The sequence below is a fragment of the Triturus cristatus genome, chromosome 3_2 (genome assembly GCF_964204655.1).
Source record: "Triturus cristatus chromosome 3_2, aTriCri1.1, whole genome shotgun sequence".
NCBI lineage: Eukaryota > Metazoa > Chordata > Amphibia > Caudata > Salamandridae > Triturus > Triturus cristatus.
Genome location: NC_140584.1, coordinates 509,800,108 through 509,828,066, shown reverse-complemented (window position 1 = coordinate 509,828,066; position 27,959 = coordinate 509,800,108). Strand labels below are relative to the sequence as shown.

The following is a 27,959-nucleotide window of genomic DNA, read 5'->3' as shown; positions in this document are numbered from 1 at the left end:
TCGAAGGGGAGGGAGTAGCCCCTTCGGACGATTTGCAGCACCCACCTGTCCGAAGTGATGGTACGCCAGTGGAGCAGATGATGGCGAACTCTGCCTCCCACTGGCGATGAATTGGCCTGAAAGCTCGGACTAGGAAGGCTTTGAGGCGGATGCTGCCAGGGTGGATGTGGACTGACCGCGTCGTCCTCCAGAACCGCCTCGGCGGAAACCACGTCCGCGTGCAGGTTGGGTCTGCGGCCGGTGGCTCTGCGGACGTGAAGAGGCGCCCCTTCCTTGGCCACGAAAGGGGCGAAAAGCAGAAGCTTGCGGCCGCGGGGCCGAAAGGCCCAAGGACGTGGCCGTAGCCCGAGAGTCCTTAAAGCGAGCCAGCGCACTGTCCGCTTTTTCACCAAAAAGGCGAGCGCCATCAAAGGGCATGTCCATGAGAGTGCTCTGGACATCCCCCGAAAAGGACGTGGACCGCAGCCAGGCGTGACGCCGAAGCGCCACCGTGGTGGAAATCGCCCTACCCAGTGAGTCCGTGGTGTCAAATCCACACCGGATTGCATGGCGCCCTGCATCCCACCCATCGGCCAGAGCCTGGGAAAGTCGTGTCCGGGCCTCCTCCGGGCACAGGGGCAGCACGTCCTCCACCGTATCCCACAAAGAGTGGGAGAAACGGTCCAAGAGACAGGCGGTGTTTAAAGACCGCAGGCCTAAACTGAGGAAGGAGAACAGCTTCTTGCCAAACTGTTCCAGTCTCTTGGAATCCCGGGCCGGAGGAGCGGACGGGAAGGAGGTTTGGGAGGTAGAGGCCTGGATAACCAGGCTCTCGGGGGTGGGGTGTTGCGACAGAAAACTGGGGTCGCCCGGAGCAGGGCAGTGGCGCCTGGCGACGTTTCTATCCACAGGAGGGACTGTGGAGGGCTTGGACCAGGTGCCCTGTAGAACGTCAGTGAGGGCCTCATTGAAGGGCAGCAGAGGCTCAGTGGAGCTTGCTGCAGACTGAAGCACCTCAGTGAGGATGTTAGTCCTCACAGCCACGGCAGGCAACTCCAGCCCTAGGGCTTCGGCCGCCTTGCGCAGAACCACGGAAAAAGCAGCACCCTCCTCCGAAGCCACAGTCGGAGGAGAGATGAATCCAGTGTCCGGTGAGGTATCCAGACCACTGGCCTCCCCCAGTTCATCTGCCCAGTCCTGTGACAGTTGAGCCTGAACGGCCATAGGGTCATCGGACCCCCCCCAGTCGCCCCGTCATCCGATTCCTGGTAAACAGCTGGAATGATCGGAGCCGGACGATAGACATAGTGAGTCTCGAGCGGCGTTGGATGCAGCGTCGGTGGGCGCCGCATCGGCGTCGGGTCCAGACAGGGGCTGAACCGGGGAACGACGTCGACCGGAGTCGGCGTCGGGGGTGGAAACGGAGTCGGCGCCGACGGAGGAGGCGTGACGAGGTCGACCGGCGTCGACGGGGGCCCAGGCATGGGCCCCTCGGGGACCTGCGGCGTCGGGGCCGGAGCCTCCAACGGCGCCGGGGCCGGAACCGCCGGAGCGCAAGGTCGCCCAGTCGAGTCCGCGGGGCCCGAAGGCGAGCTGGCGGGCGTTGACGGCGGAGGTAGTTTCCTCATGGCCGAGAGGAAGGCAGCGATCTCCGCCGGCATCGCGTCAGTCCCAGGGACCGGCGGGTATGGGGACGTGCGTGGCGCCTGCGGCTCCTGCGGAGCCGCAGGGGTGGAACCACCCTGACCCTCGGCCGAGTCGCGCGACCGGCGAGGGGAGCCCGAAGAGCGGTGTCGCCTCTTGGGACTTCTTAGATCGCTTGGACTTACCCGAAGACTTCGAGCCAGACGAGTGATGACGTCTGTCGCGGCTCCGCGACCGATCCTTGGACCTCCTCCCGGACCGGGATCGAGAAGGGCGCGGAGCCGAGTGTCGGAACTCGAGAAGCTTACGGGACTGCTCCCGCCTAGCTTTCGAGGTCAGGGCCTTGCAGTTGGAGCATGAGTCTGCGTCGTGGTCGAGGCCCAAACAGTAGAGGCACCGGCGGTGGTGATCGGTCACCGACATCAGTCGGTGGCAGTCGTCGCAAGCCTTGAACCCAGGCATCCTACTGGCACCAGATGTCGATTGACAAAGATCAAAAGGGATCAAAATATTTAGTCAAAAAAGACTAAAAGGGGTAGCTCTCCCGGATCGGCGCTTACTGGCGCGGAAAAAAGAAGAACTGACGTCAGCGCGCGAGGGCGGCGTCTAAGTACTCCGACGACGTCATTACGGCGCACGACGCCAACGACGGACGCGGAGCCGCAGACGACGCCTAGCGACGCCTAGCGACGCGCAAGGGGTATTGCTGACGAAAAATCTTCCGGATCCAGTCTGACGCCTGGGGATATTCTAAGGTGAGGAATCTAACTAACGTGTTTCTTTCAGATGCTACATCATCCAAATAGCTGGCCAGCTCCAATGAGTGTTGTCAGCTAGTACTGTATAGTGTGGCATAGTGAATGCTTTAAGTATATCCATATTATCTCTGTGTCTAGTACCTTCATTATCTGAGATTTCGAGCACATAGCTGGCTAAGCGAGGTTTGAAAATGTCCTTTACCAGGTCGCTTACCCCCCCCCCCACCCCCCCCCCTACTCCCCCCCCTACTCGGAGCGTTTCTCACTGAATTCCTTTTGAAGTGTCCTATTCGTCCCATATTTCATCTCTCCTTCTAATCTCTTCAGTCCCACTTCTAATTTCTGTAGGGTCTGGCGGCTGTCCTGAAGGACCCCTGAGCTTTTAGCAATGCAGAAGTCATGAATTGTGACCTTGAGGGCCTCCCATACTGTCTCAATACGTGCAACGGAGCCCAAATTTCATTGAAAAAAATCTGCGATTTCCTGCCCCAGCTCTGTCTGAAACACCATATCTAGCAATATAAGCTGCATCGCCAAAGAGGATAGTGTCAATCGGACCAGGGATTGGTCTGAATAAGTTCTTGCTAGTTGTTCTACGGTGTCTATCCATGGTCCTTTGCCCCTAGATACCACACAAAAATCCAGCGTAGCCCACGTCGCATGCATTGGAGTGAAGTGTGGGCCCTCCTGCTTCCCAGGGTGTACATGCCTCCATGCGTCTAGAAGTTCATTATCCGAGATTATGCCTTGCAATAATTTATGTGTTCTGGTATAATGATGCAGGAGAGGGTTGGACCTGTCATCCACTGGGTTCAGTGCGGTATTGAAATCTCCTCCCCATAGTATATGTGTAGACCCTATCTCAAGGATTTTGCCCCGTAGCGTAGAAGTCAGCGTCTTCTTTATGCTTTTTTGATCTGTAGTGCGGCCTTGTCACCGCGTGTACGCTGCTGGAGTCGTGTAGCATCGGACGCCGTAACCAGTACCGACGGCGTGTTGCCTAGACTTGGGCCTTTGGTTATGGTCGATTTCTTAGAGGCATCCAACCTCTTACTTCACAATAAAGTTTTTGATAAAGTTACATTCGAGAACTAAGAAACATACACGTTGTTGATATCGACTTAACTAAGATGGGGGCGATAATATGCGGCATCAATATACAAGAAATCAACTTAATAGGCTGACTTTTGATTTGGAATTAGTCTTATGATTTTGGGCTCTGTAGGTTGTATTTGGAATTGATATTGTTAAGGGTTTTTAATATCACGGTACACACCTCGATTGATGTACATGGGGGTTTTGCACTTTATAAGATGGCGGCCAGTATAGATGCCAAAAACGATTGGTCCTTCTTTTAATCTTCTGACGGAATCGCAACTGTCGACCGGCGCGCATACATATAAATTTGAAACCAGGAGAGAGCTTGGCTTGACACACAAGAATTATACTGATGACGACCGGAGTACTCTCCCCTTTTCTTCTTCCTTCTTTTAGGTAAGTTCTTGCTCAAAACTGAAGGCTGTCGCTGGTGCACATGCTAGCATTGTCTAGAAATATGAAGAAACACGTATGACCATTCGGTCTCTGTCGCTTTTACGTTGCCAACTATAAGGCTGCGTTTTAAACCGGTAATGGCGTGTTGGCTTATATGACATGTTTGCTACTAATTGTGATTACAATAGACTGCGCTGATTATTAGCTAAAGAAAAGACCCTGATATATTGCTGTCTGTGAATTCCCGTCTTAGATAAATGAGAGCTAAGAAGCATTTTGAAACGTAAAGTGTGATTTTATAACACGTATCGGACAACAGAACCTATACTGTGTCTCGTAGGTTATCCTCTAGACATACTGATACGAACATATTTCTTAGTTGTGTTGGACGGACCGTTGATGGTACTGACTTATGGTAGATGTGCCTGACCGTTATCCAGTCTTTTATCTTCAGATGCACAAATTATCCCCATCATCTGATGCTTTGATCGGGACTGCAATTCGTTTAAGGTAATCTTTGGTTAATGGTCTTTTAATATGACTAATACTCATTTTTGGAGTGATTTTTATAAAAATACCGTATGTTACAGGTTATTCGTTGAGTAATATAGGCTGATATTTGGCCTTTTTTAGTCGCCCACAGCTTTATTGATGTACTTAAATCGTTTTGGAGTATTATGCTTTTATATAAAGGTTCTTTCTCGTTCAAAGTGATATTCAGGGAAGCCGTACGTGTTTGATTAATGCTATGACCTAATTTGTGGGGAATTAGACACAAGCTGATGTCTTTTCTCATGCTTTTTCCCCTTAGACTCTTATATACACACGAATGAAAGTGTATGGAACCACACTCAGAATATATTATAGGTGTGGCGGAATAAACAAAAATATATATTTTGTTTGGGATTCATTCTTATGGTGAGTAACCCTTTAGGGAGATCCTACGGACGTTATTGGGATATACTTCACTGTTTGTGGTACATTAGGATAGCTTCATCTTCTTTTAATTTCACAATGATATAAATTAATCAAACTTTTAGTATAGAGTCTCTTTTCCTTTTCAAGTTGATCCTCTATTGTTTTTTCGTTTTTTCTTTTTGGTTTCTTGGTGCTGGGTAGCACCTTAATTATTTGGTTAGCTTTCACTGGGTGGATACTTTCATTTTTTCTTTACTTATGGTCACTTACTTCCCTCTGAGTCACACTTGCACTATTAGCTTGGCCTTTTCTGCACTCAGATTTTGTGAGAATATTATTTATGAGTGACAAATGTCCTGAATAGAACAATCTTTATTAATATTATTGTAGCCCCGAGGAAGTCGCCTAGCAACTCACCCGAGACGAAACACGTGTTGGCTACTGATTTCACTTTGGCGTTTTTATTGATGCCAATATGTCACTATGGATTGATTTCATAGGAGTGTGTGGAGAAGATTTGAGAAAGAACAAAGAAGATTAAGGAAATAAAAGAAGAAAACCGTTTGTTGACTTATCGGACTCTAAATCATTTTTTCTATAATTGTTATTGAGAATTGTTGTCTATAGGCTCAACAGCCTGGCTCCTGCTCGGGAACGTCTTTCTGTATTTCAGTTTTTTCCTTTTGTTACTTCTGTGACGGAGGAACATTGGGGCATAGGTGGCTGTTCCCCTTGATGTCCCCTAGAGCTTCTTTCAGATATTGACTTATACTACAGATAGGATTTTGGATGTGCGCAAGGCTGTGACCCTGCCACGGTTTGAAGTTACATTATCTAGCAATGTAAGCTGCATCGCCAAAGAGGATAGTGTCAATCGGACCAGGGATTGATCTGAATAAGTTCTTGCTAGTTCTTCTACTGTGTCTATCCATGGTCCTATGCCCCTAGATACCACACAAAAATCCAGCCTAGCCCACGTTGCATGCATTGGAGTGAAGTGTGTGCCCTCCTGCTTCCCAGGGTGTACATGCCTCCATGCGTCTAGAAGTTCATTATCCGAGATTATGCCTTGCAATAATTTATGTGTTCTGGTATAATGATGCAGGAGAGGGTTGGACCGGTCATCCACTGGGTTCAGTGCGGTATTGAAATCTCCTCCCCATAGTATATGTGTAGACCCTATCTCAAGGATTTTGCCCTGTAGCGTAGAAGTCAGCGTCTTCTTTATGCTTTTTTGATCTGTAGTGCGGCCTTGTCACCGCGTGTACGCTGCTGGAGTCGTGTAGCATCGGACGCCGTAACCAGTACCGACGGCGTGTTGCCTAGACTTGCGCCTTTGGTTATGGTCGATTTCTCAGAGGCATTCAACCTCTTACTTCACAATAAAGTGTTCTCCAGGGAGGTCTGGCATATGCGTCTTTAGTCTTTCGTCCGATCTCCTTGTCCGACCATCTGGGCAGGATAAATGTATGGATATGTTGACCGAGCTGCAGGAGCCTCACTACAGTGCAGCCATTCTGCTTGGGCGCCACCTAGCACCCTCCTATCAGTTATAGATTCCTTACCTTAGATAGATACCCCAGCAATACCAACCCTGAAGGAGGGTCTGCGAACTAAGTTCACACCAGAAAGTCCTGGAGAACTGAACGGCCGAAGAAGCCGTCTCTCTGGAATTGGCTGTCCAGGCAGTAGTGTTTAGTAAACGTGTGCAGGGATGCCCAAGTGGCTGCCTGACAAATGTCACCAAGGGGGACTCCAAGTTCCAAAGGAATAGTGGCTGCCGTTGCATGGTAGAATGGGCGTGCAGTCCCACTGGAGGTTCCTTCTTTGCAAGGAAAAAAACATTTTGATGCAAAGAACCACCCACTGAGAGATGGTACGTTCTTGCACGGCCCGACCTTTCATGGCGCCCATATAGCCAACAAAGAGCTGGGCATCCACCCGGAACAGTTTTGTGCGATCCAGATAGAAAGATAGTGCACGTTTTGGATCCAGGCAGTAGAGTCTCTCTTCCTCCTTTGAAGGATGCGGGGGCGGGAAGAAGGTGAGCAAAATGATGGTTTGTCCAATGTGGAAAGAGGTAAACACTTTAGGGGGAAAAGAAGGTCGAGTTTGAAGAACAAACTTATCCGAATGAACAGCAAGGAAAGGAGGCTTAGAAGACAGAGCCTGACGCTCACTCACCCTGCGAGTAGAGGTGATGGCAACCAGAAAAGCAGTTTTTAAAGACAAGAGTCTGCGAAGACAATTATGTAGTGGCTCGAAAGGAGCGCACATAAGGTAAGTCAAGACCAGATTCAAGTCCCACTGGGGAATTATGGAAGGAATAGGAGGAAAGAGGTGAGTAATGCCCTTAAGAAATCCATTTACAATAGGGGATTTGAAAAGAGAAGGCTGATCAGGAAGCCGAAGAAAGGCTGAAATAGCCAATAGATAGCCCTTAAGAGTGCCCAGAGCAGAGCCCTTCTGGGCCAATGGAAAGGAGGAACAAAATGACCTCAGAAAGTGGAGCAGAGAGGGGATCCACAGCCTTTGCTGTGCACCATGCCACAAATTTGTTCCATCTACAGGCACACACCATTTTGATGCAGGGACGTCTGGCTGCCAAGATAACATTACAGACTTCCGGAGGAAGGTCGAAAGCTGTCAACTGTCACTGCTCAACCTCCATGCAAGGAGGTGGAGGCTGGACAGATTCGAGTGGAGGAACGTCCCCGGTTGCTGCGACAGAAGATCCTCCAGAAGAGGCAGTCTGATTGGAGGATAGATGGCCATGTGCAAGAGCTCGGGATACCAAACTCTTTGTGCCCCATCTGGAGCCACAAGAATGACTTCGGCCTGGTCACGCCTGATCTTCAGTTCTCTGGGCAGAAGTGGTATGGGTGGAAAGGCGTATGGAAGACCGCAACTCCACTTGCAACGAAAAGCATCGCCGAGCGAGTGCAGCCTTGGAAATTCCTACGTGCAGAACTGCTGACATTGCGCTTTCTCTTCGGTGGTGAATAGATCTAATCAAGGCTCTCCCCACTGCTGAAAGAGACCTTGCACCACCTCCGAGTGAAGACAGCATTCGTGATTCATCATGCACCTGCGGCTGAGCTCATCCGCCTTGGCGTTCAGTGAACCTGCCAGGTGTTGAACCACCAGAGATATGCCCTGATGTTCCAGCCATGTCCAAAGGCAGAGAGCCTCTTGACATAGGGTCTCCACCCTGTTTGTTGCAGTACCACATGGTGGTGGTGTTGTCCGTCAATGCCTGCACTACTCTTCCCGGACAGAGGGAAGGAATGCCTTCAGTGCAAGACAGATCGCCTGAAGCTCCAGAAGGTTGATGTGGAGCCTGGACTCCGCCAGAGAACAGAGGCCTCTGATCTCCGCCTCTCCCAAGTGGCCGCCCCACCCCAGAAGTGATGCATCTGTCACCACTGTGAACTCTGGTTGAGGAAGGGAGAGGGATCTGCTGCTGACCCAATCCTGGTTCGTTAGCAACCACTGCAATTGGCGCGCGGTGCCCTTGGAGATCCGGATGCAATCAGTAAGATTCCCCTGATTCTGTGCCCACTGGAACTTCAGGTCCCACTGCAGAGCCGGCATATGCCACCTGGCATGATCTACCAGCAGTATGCAGGAGGCCATGAGGCCCAGCAGCCTCAGGGTCATTCTGACCGAAAACCGGGATAGAGACTTAAAGATCGGAATCATAGCCCGAATATCCCGGACTCGCTGTTCGGGAGGATAAGCACGAAACTGCATTGTATACAGAACCGCTCCGATGAAAAGGTCCTTCTGAGAGGGAGTCAGGTGTGACTTTGGCACGTTGATAGTGAACCCCAGCGCCGTAGTCTGGAGGTGGGAGACGACAGCCTGGGACGAGCCCGCCTTCAACAGCCAGTCGTCGAGATAGGGGAAGACTGGAACCTCTGATCTGCGCAGATGAGCTACAACCACCACCACCATCTCTTTCGTGAACACCCGAGGGACGCTGGTAAGGCCAAAGGGGAGCACGGTAAACTGAACCGTAGGTAATGCCTGTGGCCTGGCAGGACGGAGATGTGGAAATAGGCGTCCTGCAAGTCCAATGCTACCATCCAGTCTCCAGGGTCGAGAGCAGACAGAACCTGAGCCAATGTCAACATCTTGAACTTCTCCTTCCTTCCTTCCAGAGAAAGCGGCTGACGTCCCTGAGATCTAAGACAGGACGCAGGCCTTTGTCCTTCTTGAGTACCAGGAAGGAGCAACCACGAGCCACCTCTGGCACAGGGATGCGCTCTATGGCTCCCTTGGCCAAGAGAGCCGCAACTTCCTGACGGAGAAGGACCAAGTGATCCTCCGACATGCGATGGAATGTAGGTGGCATGGATGGAGGGGTAGTCTCGAAGGGGAGGGAGAAGCCCCTTCGGACTTTCTGCAAAACCCACCTGTCCAACACGATGCCACGGTAGGGGGAGAAATCATACCAAGGTCTGGTGAGGTGTCCAGACCACCGGCTTCACCCAACTCCTCCCTCCAGTCCGGTTCACTCAACTGGTCTGTCGTCCTCTTCTGGCTGCCACTCAGTGCGATAGGGAGCGCCAGGACAGAACAGCAGCACAAAAGTACTAGTCATTGTCAGTCTACGTCTGTCCGGCTCTGTGGTCAGGGTGGAGGCTGTGGTCGACAACGGCTGGGAAAACAACCGGTGTCGGAGGGGGCGGAGTTGTCATCAGTGGATTCGACCCCAGAGGAGGTGTCGTAAGGTCGACCGGCGCCGTTCCAGATTCAGGCCTGGATCCTGGGGGCCCTGTGGCGCCAGGGCCAGAGCCACCGGGCTCGAAGGCCTAGAACCCCAAAGCAAGTCCACAGGGCATGACGGCGCGCCGGTGGAGTTGGGCTGCCCAAAGTTGGAATGAAGGGCTTCGTAAAAACTACAAAGTTGGGAAGGGGTCGCTTCGGCTCCCGGAAAAGGAGGGAAGCTCGCAGCCGACCCAGCAGGCTGCGCAGGCAGAGTCGCAGGATGACCACCATCCGCATCCCGTTGGCCAACAGACGGGGAAAACGCGAAGGGCAAGGATTCTTCTTAGCCGCCTTTTTGTACTTTTTAATTACCCGAAGACGAAGACTTCGAAGATGAGTGTTGGTGATGACTCCGCGACCAGTCTCGCGACCTCCCTCCAGACCGAGACATCAAGAGGCGCGGAGCAGACTGCTGGGCCTCCTAAAGCTATCGGGATCACTCCTGCAAGGACTACGGGTTCATGGCCCGACAGTCCGAGCACGACTTTGGGTCGTGGTCGCGCTCCAGACACCAGAGGCACACGAGGTGAGGGTCCGTAACCGACATCAATTTGTGACAGGTGTCACAATCCTTGAAGCCAGTCCGACGTGATATCCCTACGTGCAACAGGAGTCAACATGACTCAAAAAGAAGTCGCCAAAAGTCGAAAATAGTTGGTCAAAAAGTGACTAAAGGTACCGCTCACTCAGGATCAGCGGTGACGTCAGCGCGCGAGGGCAGCGTCTATGTAGATACCGCGATGTCATCCCAGCGTTCACGATGGCAACTACGAACGCGGAGTCTACCGACGCGCATGGGTACTGCTACAAAAGAATTCTCCTGATCCAGTCTGAAGCTTGGGGGTAAGAGATCTATAACTAATAGTCTCTTTCAGATACTGATAATTACACTAAAATTGTTGAAATGTCACACATAGCAATCTGAAACCTTGGCAGCTATAAAAACTTTCAAGTGTTTGCAGGAGGGGAACTTCAAGTTGGTGTTTGATATGAGACCAGGATCGGAGATCATTAGAGGAATAGATCAGGTTTTGGCCATACTGACTGGTTGCTGGCCCCGGCCGGATGCGGACAGGCTTGCCTATGGCACGCCCGCTGGTCGTGTCCTCTTTGCCACCATCATTTTGTGGGCTCAGAAGTCTTACTGACTAAGCGACCTACAATCTGATTGATATTCCCCCTGCCAATTAAATCAAGTTAGCGCATCTGAACGCATGAAGTAAGGAATAAGGCAACCAAACAATTTGCCCTCAAATTATCAGCAAAATGTGCAATTTCAGCAAGTAAGTGCAAATTCAGCAAGTAAGTGCAAATTCAGGCTAAAACAAGGTAAAAACAGGCTAAAAGCAATGGAGAGGTCTCTACCTATAGTGCCAGCATATCCCTGCTGCCACCATCTTTTTATGGGCTTAAAGCTCTTACAGACTCCGCTCACCTAAGCAACCAAACAATTTGTCCCCAAATCATCAGCGATATGTGCGGTTTCAGCAATTAAGTACAAATTCATGTGTTGTTTTAAAACAATACCTCACATTAAGGATCCATTAATCAAACTTTCTACCTACCCTTCCAAATACAACATATGCTTTAGTGTTTATGTCCAATAAACACTCTTGCATGTCTCAATAAAACACATACTGTAGTTATTATGCTCAAGCTTGCACCACTTACAATAGTCCAGAGGTACCAAAAAAAATCAAAGAAAAAAGGGCAACTACAGCCACAAATTCAACATGATACATGGCAGAAAGCAATCTGCAGACAAACAAAAAAAGTTTAGGAAGATGGGACATTGCACAAAGGCTATTAATAATAATCACATATATATATTTAAATTAAACATGCTAATCACAAGTATACATACTTCTTTGTTTTTCTCCTGATCCAGCTTCCCCAGATATAGCATCAGCCTTGAAATACATATATTGTGCTTCTTCTCTACTTTTGCCACTCTCATCATATTCACTGTCTGTTCCAGAATCCTCCTCGGCGGTATCCCAGGTCTCTTTTTTGCCTTCATTTGCTTTGGATCTCCTACTGCTTGTGATGCTGTGGGAGTCTAGCCCATTGGCCAAGGGGATCTGGGTACTGTCTGCATTGCATAATGTGTCACTACTGTGACTAGAACTCAGAATATCGCTGTCCACAGAGCTTGTACTTCTGTCGTTATTTACATCAGAGTCTGATCGCTCTTCAGATTGAAAATTATTCTCTGGATCTGTGGATGGAATCCTGTTTTCAAGTTCCCTGGTATCTGCTGACGCTGATGCAGAAGAGTCCACCTCATTAAGAGGTGAATAAATATTTTCAAAGTCACTAGTGTCTGTGCTCTTGCTGCTGTCATCATTGTCACCCTCCTCCTGATGGTTCAATGATAGACTTTTCAGCTTTTCAGTGCTTTGCTTAAGAACAGCATCAACAGATTTAGTGTTAGAAGCTGTAACTCTTTCACACGTTTCCTCTGTGTTAACTGAATCGCCTCCTGCTAATTGAGTCATGGTCCTAAGATGCCCAGGAGACCACTCAGGTAATACGATATGAAGTCTGATGGTGTTTGCATGGCGATCTAAAAGTTTCCATAAATTGGAGTCAGTAAAAGCTGTTTGATGATCCAGAGAATAGGAACTTTCAGCAAATACCTACAAATGTAAACAATCTGTTCAATGTGAGTTGCCATAGTGGTTATAATAAAAAGAAGCATTATCAAGGAACATTACATTAGAGCACTACTTTCTTGAAACAACATTCAAAATGTTTTGGACTAAAGAATCCTATATTTCTCACCTTAGAGACTCTCACTTTCATAGTCCCAGGGACCATTTCATCCAGACTTGTGCAGTGGAAGGACAAGAGTACATTTTTGTTTTTGTTTTACAAAGGATAGGAATGGTTGCCTTTCAAATCCAATCTCATGCTCTCATCCTTCCTCTCTCTTTCTCTCTCTCCCCTCCCCTCTTCCATCATCCCTTCTTCCAACCCTTTACCAAACCCCAAAATAGTTTAAAGCTCTCTTCAACCTTGATTAATAGAGAACTGTTGGCATGATAAGAGTTTCAAATATAAAACTGGTAAAATCATTTCCTATGTAAAATGAAAGCTACACAAAATCATTAGTGAAAACAAAAGACTTGTTTCTACAGGCAACTTTATGGAAGTCAAACACAAAAATAGGGTAGTCCTAGGTTAGTAGGTGCAGTTTGTCTACGCATGTGTCTGGCGGTATATATGACAAACAAACTTACTTTCATGAAACATGTTAAAAGTCAGTTTGGCATTGGCTCTAAAGTCATTTGAGCCCAAACTAACAAAACCAATTTCAAATCTAAGAATAGATGGAATGGGTGGGCCTTGAGCTGAAGGGTGCTTGTTAAGGAACATATTAAAAAATGCTGCTTGACCACTAAACTCTAGAGAAACCAGCATCGGCATAGCCAATAGGTCTCGCCTTTGGGACCTTATAAGTGTTTAGCCATGCAACAGTTGATGCTGTTGCACCAAGGATATTGTGCTGGATAACTAAACACTTCTAAGGTCCCAAAGGTGAGACCTATTGGCTATGCCAATGCTTGTTTCATAAGCGGCTGAAACATATGTACAGCAGAGATTACACTGTGAGCAACACCGCAGTGGTGTGATCCTTGCAACAGATGTGAGGTGTCCTGACAATCACCCCTTAAAAACTCCTCAGGCGTAACTGTATTGCTGGTGCTTTAATGCTTGAAATGTAGAAATAATTCAAGCACGCATCCCCCCATTTTCTCACTTTTTGTCTTTACTTATTATTTCTCTCTTTTTTTCCTTGATATGCTCTATTCATCCTCAGTGGCAGGGATACAACAATGTGCGGCACCCCGTGAGTGCACATCACCCATTTTCCCCTCCTCCTTGCGCATTGGCAACAATGTTGGTGTATGTGAGTGAATGTGAGAGTTCCCCGGCCATGGGTCTTTTGATTCACTGTTTGGTAACCTGTTGCTTGGGGACCGCATTGGGTTGGGAGTTGCAGGTTTTTCTTTTATTAAACATCACACAGACCACACAATGGATGGAGCCATACTAAACACATAGATGCCATCCCTCCCAAACATGAGGCATGTTGGCAAGCTGCGCATGATGCTCGCCCCCCCCATCCACCCTCCTGGGCTAAGCGGTCTAGCCCTCAATGCTCCTCTTCCCTGCGTTGGGATATGGCTTGAGTTGGAATCCAGACGTGGAAAGTGCAGGGGATGGGGACCACACGGAAAAACCATGTTGTGCAGCAATACATATGAAGGCGATACCAAAGGGGATGATGGATGAAGCGCTTGAGCAAATCAAACACTCACTCCCAGTCAACTGATCTGGGTTTAATCCATCATCATTCTTTAGCTCACTTCACCACCCCAGTTCAGACATGGCCATATGCAAATCAGTCTGACCCTGTGCCTTATGGGAACAGCCCAGCCCGAACTGCCAAGCCATGTCTTTCCTGGACCAGAAACAAGCATCCTGGGACCGGTTTCGGGTTCATAACCCTCATCAGCCAAGCTATCTTGAATCCAGTGGCAAAGTGAGCAAGGGACCCACGTCTGGGCATACCCTGCCAACTTAGGGCAGGGTATGACATTGTTCTGCATTCTGTCCATCAATTGTTGTTTTTGCATTTGTCACCCCGAGTGAGACGGGTATGCTCAGACGTGAGTCCCGTGCTCTCCATGCCACTGGAATCAAGCTATCCTGGCTGAAGTGGGGTGAAACCCCGAAACCGGTCCTAGGATGCTTGTTTCCAGTCCAGGGAGGACCTGGCTTGGCAGCTCGGGCTGGACTGTTCCCATGAGGCACAGGGTCAAGACTGATTTGTATATGGCTGGGTTCAAACTGGAATGGCATGGTGAGCAAAAAAACGATGGATTTAGGCCCAGATCTCTGTACTGGGGTGAATGTATGACATTGTTCTGTATTCTGTCCATCAATTGTTTTTGCATTTGTCACCCCGAGTGGGACGGGTATGCCCAGACTTGAGTCCCGTGCTCTCCATGCCACTGGAATCAAGCTATCCTGGCTGAAGAGGGGTGAAACCCCGAAACCGGTCCTAGGATGCTTGTTTCCAGTCCAGGGAGGACCTGGCTTCGCAGTTCGGGCTGGACTGTTCCCATGAGGCACAGGGTCAAGACTGATTTGCATATGGCTGGGTTCAAACTGGAATGGCATGGTGAGTAAAAAAACGATGGATTTAGGCCCAGATCTCTGTACCGGGGTGAATGTATGACATTGTTCTGCATTCTGTCCATCAATTGTTGTTTTTGCAATACATATGAAGGCAGGATGCACAGATAGCGCTCCTTCAAGAATTCACATCGCTAAGGGAGAGGAGCATCGCCTCCAGAAGTGCTGGCGGGAACAGTGCTACTGCACTACCTACTCAGGGTTTGCTAGGGGGGTTCTCATAGGGGTCCGTCCTAGAGTCTCATTTCGTCCCACGGCTGAGGTAATAGACCCAGAGGGGTGATATGTTCTGGTGGAGGGACAGCTTGATGGTTAACTTTTCTTACTGGGAAGTATTTTTGTGCCAAATATGACTCAATCAGCCTTCCTAGCACGCCTGTCATACTAATGTGCTGGTCTCATGTCCCCTAGATCTTAGGGGGGATTTTAACTGTGTACCTGTCCCACAAATAGATTGATCACATCCTCCGCTGCCCACTACGCCAGTCATAGCAGCTTACACAATGGCTCAAACACTGGTCCCTTCACAAGAGTTGGCTTACCATATATCTGGGGGTGAGGGTATACTACCATTACTCTGTTGCACATTATCTAAATGTACGACTCAAATCGTACCTCTGCCACACCACTCTCCAAACACAGGTGTGGAGTACCCGGGGAAAACATAATCTGATCACAGCCCCATACAGGTGCATGACGAATGGAGGGGGGGGGGGGGGGATGTCAAGACCCGCAGTACCTACATGGCACCTACAGCCAACCACGCTAAAAGAGATGAGAGAGAGGTCATAACACACTATTTTGATGCAAACTGGGGATCAGCTATCCCCTGAAAGCTGGACTGGGAAGCGCTTAAAGAACAACTTACTTACCTTCGCTAACGATGTATATGGTACAGACAATCTAGCCGCAGTTTCCTTAACTTGTGAATTCTCCCCAGGCGTCAGACTGGATCCGGAAAATGTTCTCAGCAGTACCAATGTGTGCCAGGGGGCGGTGTCGCACAGCTCTGCAATTAAGCGGACTTCGGATGTCAGCAGAGCCATATAAGTCCTCTCAGACGTGTTGACGTGCTTCTTCTGTGAAACTTTCCACGCCCAAGCAAGGAGCTGCCATAGAAACTGGCGTTGGAAACAGTGTGCCAAAAAAGATTAAAAATCTTTAGAGCAACAAGAAAAATAGGAAGAAAGGTATGAGAATATCAGATATGGACTTTCAGGGAAAATGTCAATAAATCAACGAAGCACAAGCCATGTCAAACACTATGCAGTGGTGCATAATATAGCATGCAAGGAAAAAAACTCCTACTTCACTGAGTAATGGGAAATGGATGGTATGGTAGGCCCATACAAGACCTATGAGACAAGACCAGCAGCTCTGGTGAGTCCCCCCTCATAACTTAAGGCAGAGATTACTGGAGTATAAAAAACTGGAGTGGAAAGGGAGGACCCCTCCCATACTATAGGTCACTCACCAATGGAAAGGAGAGTATTGGTAACGGCAAGACCAGACATAGAAAGCAACACTAAGATGTCTGTAGAGTCACACCATTTCTTGAGACAGAGAACACTGGTGTAGAACCCCAGTACTGAAAAGGGGGTAAAACCCTTACCTCAGCGGGCGCTCACAGAGTGGGGAGGATGGGCGTGTTGTTAAGGAATCTGCGGGTAGACTACGTCTCTACCAGATAAATTGTTACTGAAGGTAAGTAACTTATTCATCTGATAGAGACATCTAGCCGCAGATTACTTAACTTGTGAATTAGATACCATAACCATACTCCCTAGGAGGAAGGTCTGTGAACCAGTACCACAAGAGGTCGAAAGAGGACCAGCTGGCCGCAAGTAAAGACCCACCATCCCCACTGGGAAGTAGATAAAAAAAGATAGCTGGATCTTTCATGGAAAGCATGGAAAAGACCAAACAAAAAATGCAAACAATAACATGTACATTGAGTAAAGCGCACATCCGCCCATAGGCATATTGGCGCTGAAGTACAAACGTCCATTGTCACCCAACTCAGTGCTCAACGGTACATATAACATGGATCCAAATGGATGAAAGGCTGAGAGAACTCTCCGGAATCTGGACGTATGGCCTCGAGGAGGAACATAGGTCCCCGCAATGCACACAATGAACAAGTGACTAACCTTCAGTAATGCTTTTTCTGGTGGATACAGTATTTGCCTGTGGATCCCACGCCTTTTGAATAACCCCATGCGCAGCATTCCACAGAAACTTTTCTTCTCAGCTCTCCCACGTCGACAAGGACATCACAATTAAACAGATCCGAACGCGACTCCGCGTGACGTCATCGGAGCCATAAGAAGACCTAGTCGGCTGGCTGACGTCAGTACCACCCATTTTTTCCGTGCCTTGAGGCAAACGGGTGAAACAACGCACTATACAATTATACACAGTATACAAACAGCCAAAACCGGAAATTTCTCTTCATAGCCATTTCCTAGAGTCAAGCATCACATAATTTAAACCATATATCACATAAATATACATTGATTATTTTTCCGTAAAAGCAGGCAGGCAACGGGGAGGATTCAGTGAGGAATCCACAGGCAGATACTGTATCCACCAGAAAAAGCGATAACAGATGTAAGTTACTTGTTTTTCTGATGATCTAGTAAAAATAGAAATGCAGACAAGGCAGACAAGTAGCCTTTAACAGTAGATACTGCACAACCCTGTTGAGCCAGGGAAACAAAGAAACTCAGAATGTCAGAAAAAATGGGCCTGCAAAGGATCAAACGATCCCTCTCCACAGCATTTAACAAACTTGGCCCACCTACTAGAATAGACAGATTTGGTGGAGTGTCTCCTGGCCAATAAAATAACATTCACCACATCCGGTGGGAGAGAGAAAGAGCTCCGGTTGCCCAGTTCAATCTCCAGGCATGAAGGTGCAGGCCATGAAGGTGCAGGCTCTGGAGGTGGTGGGAGTAGAAACCGCCCTGGAGGGAGGAGGTCTGCCCCGAGCAGGAGACGGAGTGGAGGATGCGATAAGAGGTAAAGGAGGTCTGTGTGCAACACCTTTCATGGCCAATCAATATGACTTGGGCCTGCTCTTGGCGAATCGTTCTCAGAACTTGAGGAATCAATTGTATGGGAGGAAATGCGAAAAGAAGCTGTGAGCCCCAATCTAACTGAAATATGTCCCCCAACGCGCCCCGCATCGGATACTGGAGAATGCAGAAGGAGGGTCATTGCCCCTTTTCGTGAGTGGCAAACAGGTCGAGCTGAGGAATCCCCACATCCTGAAAATGTGCCGGACCACCTCTGAATGGAGACGTCACTTGCGATTGGCAGAGTACTGCCGGCTGAGACTGTCCACAGGTACATTCAGCTCTCCGGCCAGATGATTCACGCCCACCAAAACTGATGGTCCTAAGCTCAGGACCAGGGCCACAGAGCCTCTTTAAAAAGATACAACCCCACTCCTCCCTGTCGGAGACATTCATTTAATATAGGCATTAGAGTAACTAGATGTAATTACTAGTGTGTTATCTTAACAACCCATCGCCCCTCCCAACTTGGCTTTTCTCTGATTATTTACTGCTGTACGGCTTGTCTCGGTTACCTTGATGTTACATGTATGGGCATAGGTTGCATTTGCCATGTAGCTGTGTATCTGACCTGTTCCTGGGCTGGGCCCAGCAATACGGTGTCCAGTCGACAGGCATCTCCTATGTGTCTTGTGTTACAGAAAAGGGTGCAGGTTTGAGGGCTTTGAATGCTTCTAGTTTGAAATCCCAATCCATAGATATCGGATTCTTTCACAGTCCCCGGGCCTCTTCCCGTCTGATGGCTGCGATCTATGCCCCGCACCAACGCACCAGCTCATCATGCCAAGTGTGAACTGCTAGAGGCTGGAACAGTCGCTCCATTCTGAAAAAGTGGAATCATAGCCTGGATGTCTTGAATCCTCTGTAGAGGTGGGAAGGCATGACTCACAGTAGTGTCCAGTACTGCCCCTATGAACAGGTTGCGATGAGAGGGCACCAGGTGAGATTTGGGTACATTTATTGAATAACCCAAGTCGAACACAGTCGTGTTGTTACTTGCAAATGAAGCAGCACCATCTTTGGCGACTTTGCTTTCAGTAGTCAGTCATCCAGATAGGAGAACACAGGAATCCCCGACCTTTTGAGATGTGCCGTCACCACCGCCATCACCTTTGTGATGACCCGAGGTGCGGAAGTAAGAGCGAACGGAAGGACCGCAAATTGGTAGTGTTGGGACCCCACTGTAAAACAAAGATACTTTCGATGCGACTTCAGGATGGGAATGTGAAAATATGTATCCTGTAAATCGTTCAACATCATCCAGTCTTCCTTCTGCAGCGCCAGAAGAACTTGAGCCAGGGTCAACATCTTGAATCTCTCCTGCTTGAGGTAAATATTCAAGACCCTGAGGTCTAGGATCGGTCTCAAGCGATGTCCTTTTTGGGAATTTGGGAATCAGGAAGTACCGGGAGTAGCATCCCTGACCCCCTTCCTGCTCTGGAATCACCTCATTCGCACCTTTTTGTAGTAAAGACAGAACTTCCTGCTCGAGAAGAAGGAGGTGTTCTTCTGAACACAAACCCTGACTGGGGGGGGGGGGGGGGGGGGGGGGGGAACGGACGGAACGGGACGGAGGGTATTCCCGGAAGGGTAGGGCGTACCCATTCTCTACAAGGTTCAACACTCATAGATCTGAAGTAACAGATCTCCAATTCTGTAGAAAATGGGACACCCGTCCTCCCACCGGACAAGCATGCTAGAGCTGCTTCCCTGCCATACCAGTTGGGGGGGGGCAGAAGAGGAGGAGGAGGAAGAGGAGACTTGCTTTCGAGCTGAACCTCGCAGACGACCTCTGTCCTTTCCCCTGAATTACCTGTAAAGAGGGTTTGCCTGCTGTTGCGGCTGCTGCTTGGCACAAAAGGAAGTCTGGCCATATCTACCCTGGATTGAGACTGGAGACCTAATGATCTCGCTGTGGCTAAGCATCTTTAAAGCGCTGTAGCGCAGAGTCTGCTTTGACCCCAAATAGACGAGATCCATCGAAAGGCATGTCTAACAGGGTAGTCTGGACATCCGGTGAGAACCCCGAACCCTGTATCCAAGCGTGCCTCCTGGTTGCAACAGAGGAGCCCATTGCCCTGGCAACCGAGTCAGCAGTGTCAAGACACGATTGTATGATCTGGCAGGCCGCAGCTTGAGTATCAGACAGAACTTCAGAAAAATGTCCCTGAACGTCCTCCGGAAATGTAGGGAGCACATACCTAGCCTAGTCCATCAGAACATGAATATAGCAACCCAACAGGCATGTAGCATTAGTTGGCTTGAGAGCCATGCTACCTGAAGAGAACACTTTCTTCCCAGATTGTTCCATACGTTTGGATTCCCTATCTGCAGGTGGTCATGGTAATAATCCTGCAGACTGCTTAGAGGAGCACGACGTTTGGACCACTTAACTTTTCGGTGACGGATGGGTGAATAGGAAGGCAGGATCCCCCGGACCCACCGTATGCTTCCTTGCCACAGACCTGGACACCACAAGAACAGTCATCCGCTTCTGCCACACCTCAAGGATAGACTCAGTCAAAGCATTGTTGAAAGGAAGTAATGGCTTTGAGACAGAAGGGGAATGGAGCACCTCCGTTAAAATGTTGGACTTCAGCTCTGCTGTGGGCAATGATAAATCATCCGCTGCCTTCCTAATCACAGAGCGATATAAAGTCACATTCTGTGTAGGAATCCTCCTGAAGGGCCCTCAAATTATTGATCAAGGTTGACAATTTCACTTTCCTCAGCCTCCCCTAGCTGCTCCTAATACTACTCCTCTTCATTCAACCTCTTAGCTTTCCTTCTAGACCTTATCTTCGGAACTGGCGTCGGCAGTGTCAGATGTGGCGCCGCTGACTTCGGGATTGGCGAAGAGAGGTGTACCGGGATAGTAGACAATGCTGGTCCAGGTGGCACCGGACCTGAACCAGGCGGCATCGGAGAAGATCATTCCAGTGGCACTCGCCTCTCCATGGACTGCACCAGTGTCGAGAACCTCGGTGTCGGGGGAGGCCAACTCCCTGGAGCCATTGGCATGAAAGGGACTTTAGGGAAATGAGGTGGCAAGCTTCCCAGTAAGTATGCCAGTGGACCTATGGGGCCAACCAGCACACCAGTAGGGCTAGCCGCTCTGGCAAACAAGCCGAACATTGCATTGAGAAAATGCGAAGGATCCGTAACCGGACTCGGGAAGGCAGGATAACCTGTATCCGGTACTGCCAGTTCAGAAACTGCTCGAGAAGGCAGCACAATCTGCACCGGTTGCGGCACCAGAGACCGTGGAGTCGGAGGTGGAGCGGTCGTCAACAATGGAAGTGTTGCTTCTCTTGGCGCCGGTCAAGTCACCGCTGATGGGTCCGGAGTCACCTTAGAAGAAGGAGACAGAGAGACTTTGTCCTTCCAATGACGCCGGGGATCTGGAGACACCGCCTTTGGCGTCCCATCTTTTGACGATCGATGTCGAGACCCATGGCGCCGCTTCTTCTTATGCTTCCTTGACAAATTCAAGGTATGCAGAGTTGGTGACTTGGATCAAGAACTCAACCTCTTTTTAGCTTTAGCCATAAAGAACTTGGCCTCCATCTCAGTCAACGCCTTGGGTTCACGCGCCTGCATGTCGAACTCTCACTGACATCTTGGTCCGACGAGACACATCACAAACAGTCTTTATAAGAGTCAGTAATCGACATCAGACCCCCACATTCGCTGGATGGCTTGAATCCAGAATTCCTCTGAGGAGCCATGATCGCTGCTACAAAGATCCGAAGACTTGCAACAAAGAAACTCTCAGAAATGGAGAGCCCTGGGAAAAATCGCTACACGTCGACAGCGCAGAAAAAAGGGAACGGACGTCAGCACGCCAATGAGGTCTTCTTATGGCACGGTTGACGTCACGCGGAGTCACGTGTGGAGCCGTAACGTCCTCGTCGACATAGGGGAGCTGAGAAGAAAAGTTTCAGTGGCATGCTGCACATGGGGGTAATTCAAAAGGTGAGGAATCCACAAACAGATGTATCCATCAGAAAGAGGACCAAGCCACCAGACCCGTCTAAGAAGATGGCATCTATATTGGAATAAAAGAACTTGTGGACCAGAGGAGCCAAAAGTCAAACTACTGTATGGGATTTGAACTCACCAAGAAAGTAAGAGAAATGCGAAGGGACCCCCTCCAAACACAAGAAGAAGAATTAACTCTTTCACTGAAAGGTGTGGAAGAAAAGACCAAGAGCCGAAAAAGAGGAACAGACAAGCCAAGCAAGGAAAATCAAGATAAAACCCCCCCAAGGAACACACAAACTTGGGAACGAAAAGAAGTACATGAGGGTTCCTGCCCTGATAAAGAACAAAAGAACCACCAAAACCAATCCACGTAACCATGCAGGGGAAGGTCCTATAGAAACGGAGCATACACCAAACGAAGTAGTAGTTCTTCTGTGGAGAAAAGCTATCATCCAGTTTCCTTTTCTCCCCCTTTTTTGTTTTTTGGTAAGGAAAAGGATTTGGAGACAGAAAATATAATCATACCAGATCAAAACGACTCAGGTGTAGAGGCAGGAGTAAACAATTTATAGCAAAAAGGCAATAATATAAACACTCAACACTGTCCTACTAATATATACGCAGGTAAATTATGTTGCAGCCAATAAGACACAGCACTGCCCAGAGGGCACTCCGTGTACACACACAGGAGGCACACAGAACGGAAACCGGCTCAAAGTACCAGGTGATACAAAGTGAAAAAAGCGAATCGCCCCTCCAAAAGTAGTGCGGGAGGACTTTGCCGAAAGACAGCGTTGCCTTCTAGAAAAATCCCAACAGGCATGTACTCCCCAAGGGAAACAGACGTGAAAGAGAACGGGCACATACAAATACATGGGAGCTAGAAGGTCAAGATGAAGAAAACAAATAGAGGTCCAGAAACTACCCAACGGGATAACCAGGTAGAAAAAAAAAAAAAAAAATCACACACAAGACACAAGTAGGGAAAGCAATTTCTATCGAAAGGTAAAAGAGGGCACATAAATATACAGATCGCAGGTGCATACAATGATCTCGCAATGGCCATGAGGCATAGAGAATAACAGAACATAATAGAACGGGAACAATACCAGGAAAGCCCAGGCTGTTTCCCATCCAAACACCAACTAGACCGACCGGCAGAGCTTCTGAATCAGATGACAGCGGGCGCATTCAGGGCGGCATGGCCGTAGGCAACAAAGTCTCCATGGAGACAGCCAGATCCAACCTCCAGTCAGAAGAGGTAGCATAACATAATACTGGTGCACACAACCAAAGTCCACAAGATGGAAACATCCTGCAGCCCACAGAGCGATCAACCAATGGGAGGAATTTAACCTGAGGTAACAAAGGAAATGCCTCAAGAAAAAGTACTTTGCAATTGTATCAATCGAAGAATAAGTCTCTGCTTGGAAGGATGCAGCATGAAAAAGCTCCAAAGGAGTGTAAACCAAAAGCTGTGTACCATTACACCTGATGGATACACAGGGGTGATACAAGAAGCTGCCAAAGAAAAAAACGTAAACCAAGAAACAGAGCTTCCAACATAACAGGGCAGGATTAGCAGAATCCTGTGCCACAGTCAAAGAACAGAACAAAGGGCAGTAAGCTCCAGTGACCGATGTCATATAAGGATGAATTCAATCTTCTGATAGGGGGGTTCCCACAACAGAGCAAATCCAAAAACCCCACCTACCGGTAGGAAAAGACCCCATGCAGGGTCTCAAGAAGGACAACTAAACGCCAATACCAGGAGGACCCAACAAAAAAGGGAGGGGTTCTGCAAAGACAGGAACACCCGATCTGGTGACTGACACCTTAAAATGCCCATAACAACAGTGTCGTCAGAACTAAGACAAAAAAAAGGGGAAACCTTAAACAGGGACATCCCCTTGTAATCGTAAAGTGAGAAAAAAGAGTAGGGGCAGGCTAAGCGCCTGAACCTCCCCGGCTGTCCCTAAACCTACCTAAGGCAGCATCTGCGTGGGCATTAAATAGGTAAATTCACTCAAACATCCTGCCAAGTAAGACTGACTGAACAGCCTCTGAAAACCCCGTAGTCCAAAGCCATGTGCGCTGGTGCAATGCTACAGCTGACTCCATGGCTCGACCAATTGAATCAGTGGAGTCCATTCCACACCTGATAAGCAAACTGGCCGCCTGGCGTCCGTCCATAATCAACTGGTTCAGTTCACCCCTATTAGCTTCTGGAAACAAGGGCAATAGCTGCGCCAATGAACCCCACAAGACATGGGAAAAACATCAGAGGACGCAAATTGTGTTAGTGGAGCGTTACGCTGCACGGGTTAAAGAGAAGATACGTTTTCCACAAGAGTCTTGCTTTCCGGAATCTTTGTCAAGTGGTGAATGGGGAAGGTTACCCATATCAACGGAAGCGGTAGTGGCCTGGACCACGAAACTTTGGTGAGTTGGATGACAAATAAAGCAAGCAGGGTCGTTGGGGGCAGGGCGGTACTTGAGGGCAATAATACGGTCCACAGGCATACCTGACTCAGGTTTGGCCCATGCCCACAGACAAAATATCAGAAAGCGCCTCACAAAAGGGGAGCACTGGTTCAAATTCATGACTGGCCAGGATGAAGAACCTCAATGAGAGGGTCTGTACACTTCTCCACCGTAGGCAAAGTTTAATGTAAAACATCAGCCACTCTTTTCAAGACTTCAGCCAAGAAAAACTGGCCTGAGGCGAGGCCAGGGCGAGATAAAAGAGTAGACGCAGGGGATGAATCTAACCCGCTCACTTCACCCAACTCAGCAATCCAGCTGTCCAACATAGGAGCATCCACAAGCACTGGTTGCTCTAAGGGAACCCACCCCCTCATGTCCTTCTACCAACTGTTCCTGTGAAGCACCCACAGAAACCACTGGTTCTGAAAATGGCTCCGTAAATGACGTCGAGCGGCGCCGAAACAGCACCATATCGATATCGGCATGGGAAGGTGGAGGGGCGTCGGTCGGCGCTCACAGTGACGCAGACTCAAGGGGGAGTTGACTCTGCAAGACTCCCAACAGTGTTGTGCACCGACTCTGGCTCGGAGCCCTCTGGCGCAGTAAAAACATTCGCTGGAGGTACCACTGACGCTGTGTCGGAGGCATCCAGCTCCACTGGTGGCAAATCCGAAGGGCCACACACCGGCGCCACTGTGACGAAGACCCGGACTGCTGCCAAGGGTGAACCCGCCGGCAAAGTTGCAGTGTCTGCGCCTATGACCTCCTTGGGGCCCGCAGGTGCTCCAGAGGAAGGCGAGGGCCCAAAGACAAGATGAAAGGCATTGTAATACTCTTGCATATGGATCCAAGTCGCCCCGCCTCCAGGAAAAGTGGGGAGGTGCAGGAGTGACGTCTGAGCGGAGGCCTCAGCGCCAGGGTGTGAGGAGTCTCCGGAATCCACGTCGCAAGTCAAAGGAGCCACAGAAGGGGCCGACTTCGATCTCCTGCAACAACACATACCGTGAGACGTAGCCGGGGACTGGGCCCGCTGCCGACGACCACGGGATGAAGAGTGACACTTATGGGAACGACCACTGGACTGGCTAACTGCAGACCACGAAGCAGACCGATGCCGTAAGGAACTGGGAGCCCGTGACAACCGTGCCGTCAGGAGCTTCATTCATCACTCCTACAGTGCCCTCGGCTTCAACCGCTGGCAGGTGTCACATTCTTCGGGCGTCGTGATGCTCACCCAAGCACCACATACAAATAGAATTTGGATCTTTACCAGACATCTGTCGAGGACAGGATCCACAGGATTTAAACCCAGAGGTCACAAAAGAAAGCACACCGTTTCAAGTGAAAAATTCATCACAGCAGGAGGATATACGTACGCCCAGAGATACGCTAGTCCGGATCCATGTGCAGCGTAAAAAATAATAAACTGACATCAGTGCACCGGAGGGGACTTATAAGGCTAAACTGATGTCATATCCAGAGTCGACATCATCACAGAGCCGAGCCGCTCCCCGGTGCTCAGAGGTACTGCTGAGAAAAGTTTACTGATCCAGTCTGACGCTTGGGAAAAATCACTAGTTAAGGAATCTGCGGCTAGATGTTTCTATTAAATGTAGTGGTCAGAGGCCTTTGCATATGGGCAGCGATGGGGGCATGGGCTGTCCTGCAGCGGATCGAGGAGTTGTTAGGGCAGTTAGTAGTACCAGCTTGCCTGGACCCTACTGTAGGAGGCTGGCTTAGTATATGGTGCTCACTTATGTAAGAGTAGCACCCTGCACTAATCCAGACAAACTTTATGGTGATTTTAGTGGTCTTGGACAACCTTAGAAAGTGGTAGCTGTGGAGAGCAGCCTTCAGGCTTATTCCAGAAGGAGTGTAAAGCAGCTTGTTTTACCACATCTTAATCTTATTAGTGAAAAAGAACCACACAGTGCATTCGTAAAAATAGGTATTTATTATAAGACACTCACTAACACATGACAATATCTCATACCCGGAGATATAAGACAATGCACATAATACTTTGAAGATAAAACAGGTAGGTAGCATAAATACACAATCGTTTCCAGAGGGAGGCCAAAGCATATACTAAAATAATGGGGTGCGAACGACAACCCAAGTCAGGACTGCACCCAGAAGACTTAGAAGTGCTGGGGACTCAAGAAACCACCTGAGGTAAGTACCCAGAACCCCAAGCAGGCCATGAGCAGAGTGGGAACACGACTGCGTGCTCAATTTAAGTCAATGGGCTAAGTCGCTGTTGCAATTTACAGAAGAAGGACCCTTCCCAGTAAACCCAAAGAAACCCCGTGGACGTCAGAAGGTTAGAGAGCCACCCCACACGTGGATACCCTAGGAACCAGGATACCTACACCAGGGAAGCCGGGTGCAATGTGGCACCGGAAACCAGTGTCAAACTCAATGGAGGACTTCAGCACGATGCAGATGGCGAAGAAGGTGAAAGTGTCCGGTGGATTCAAGATGTGAAGTACCTGCAAGCAGAGGGGAAAGAGTCTATGCCACTCAGGAGTGTCCAGGAGGCACGGAAGACTAATGCCCACCAATGTCAGGTGATGCAGGAGAGTTGATGATGACCTTAGAGCTGCAGCTGTGTAGACGCAGCAATGCTGTGGAAGACCAGGAGCGGTTCACGAGCTGTCCCACGTCGGATGTCGCGAGTTGAGGGGTCGGTGTCCGTCGGGAGCACCGACAAGCCTTTGCAACAGCAAACAACGAGGCAAGCGAAAAAGGTGCAGGGTCTGGACCATTAAGGTCCAAGTGACTCACCACAGACACAGGTAAGTCAGAGCAGACCCTGATCAAGCAGGGGAGTCCATTGAAGTCTAAGAAGACCCTCAAGAGGACCTACGGGACAGAGGCACAGGAGTAGCAAGAGGACCTCGAGCAGCTCACCAAATGATGAAGGCCCATGGTGCAAGCTGTGCGGAGCAGGCAAATATCTTGGCTGCAGGAGATGCTTGAGGTTGGAACTTCTTAAAGCCCGAAGATCTGAGGAAGAGCACCAACAAGCCTTGGCAACGGCAAGTCGACACAGTGCATAGGGGTTCGGTTCCGGTGGTTCCGACAACGCATACTGACCTCAAACTTGGTGAGAAGACAGTGCAGGCCCCGAGGGAGTTGTAGGACCACCACCTGTGTTGCTGAGCCTTTTGGATACCGTGGAAGCCCAGGAGCAGCGGACCGGTCAGCTTTGTCGCGGTGCCTGCAGATGGAGGGAAGTAACTCCTTCACTTCAAGGGAGATTCCTTCAGGTGTCTTGGAGGTTCACAGGCCTTGGAAGTATCCTATATGGAGCACAGAAACAGACGCTGCTGTAGACGAACAAGACAACGAGACCAGGAGCAGCAGGAGTCTTCCAAGTTGCAGTCTCTGTGCCAAGAGCAGAGTCCAGCGAAGTCAAGAGTGCTAAGACGGTCGAAAATGAATTGGTGTCTGATCTGAATCTTGTCCCACAACAAATCTAGGGACCCACACACAGGTACGCCCTTAAGTACCCTAAGGAAAGGGTCGGGACGAGTTCCCTCCCAGAGGAGGGGTCGGACAGTGGGGAGGATACTTCCATGTCCATTGTCCAGTTTTGCGCCAGAGTGGGAGCCAACAGCTCCCTGAACTAGTTTGA

At 49.3% G+C, this 27,959-nt stretch overlaps 1 protein-coding gene across 4 annotated transcripts in view; it reads right to left on the bottom strand.

Moving 5' to 3' along the window:
• The window catches only part of USP47 (ubiquitin specific peptidase 47), a 1,403,064-nt gene that overhangs the window by 446,892 nt on the left and 928,213 nt on the right, over nt 1–27,959 (bottom strand). For all 4 annotated transcript variants that reach the window (XM_085648190.1, XM_085648191.1, XM_085648188.1 and 1 more), the window contains one exon: nt 11,431–12,205. In XM_085648190.1, the coding sequence (XP_085504316.1) occupies nt 11,431–12,205 (775 nt within the window). The remainder of the gene's footprint in view (nt 1–11,430; nt 12,206–27,959) is intronic.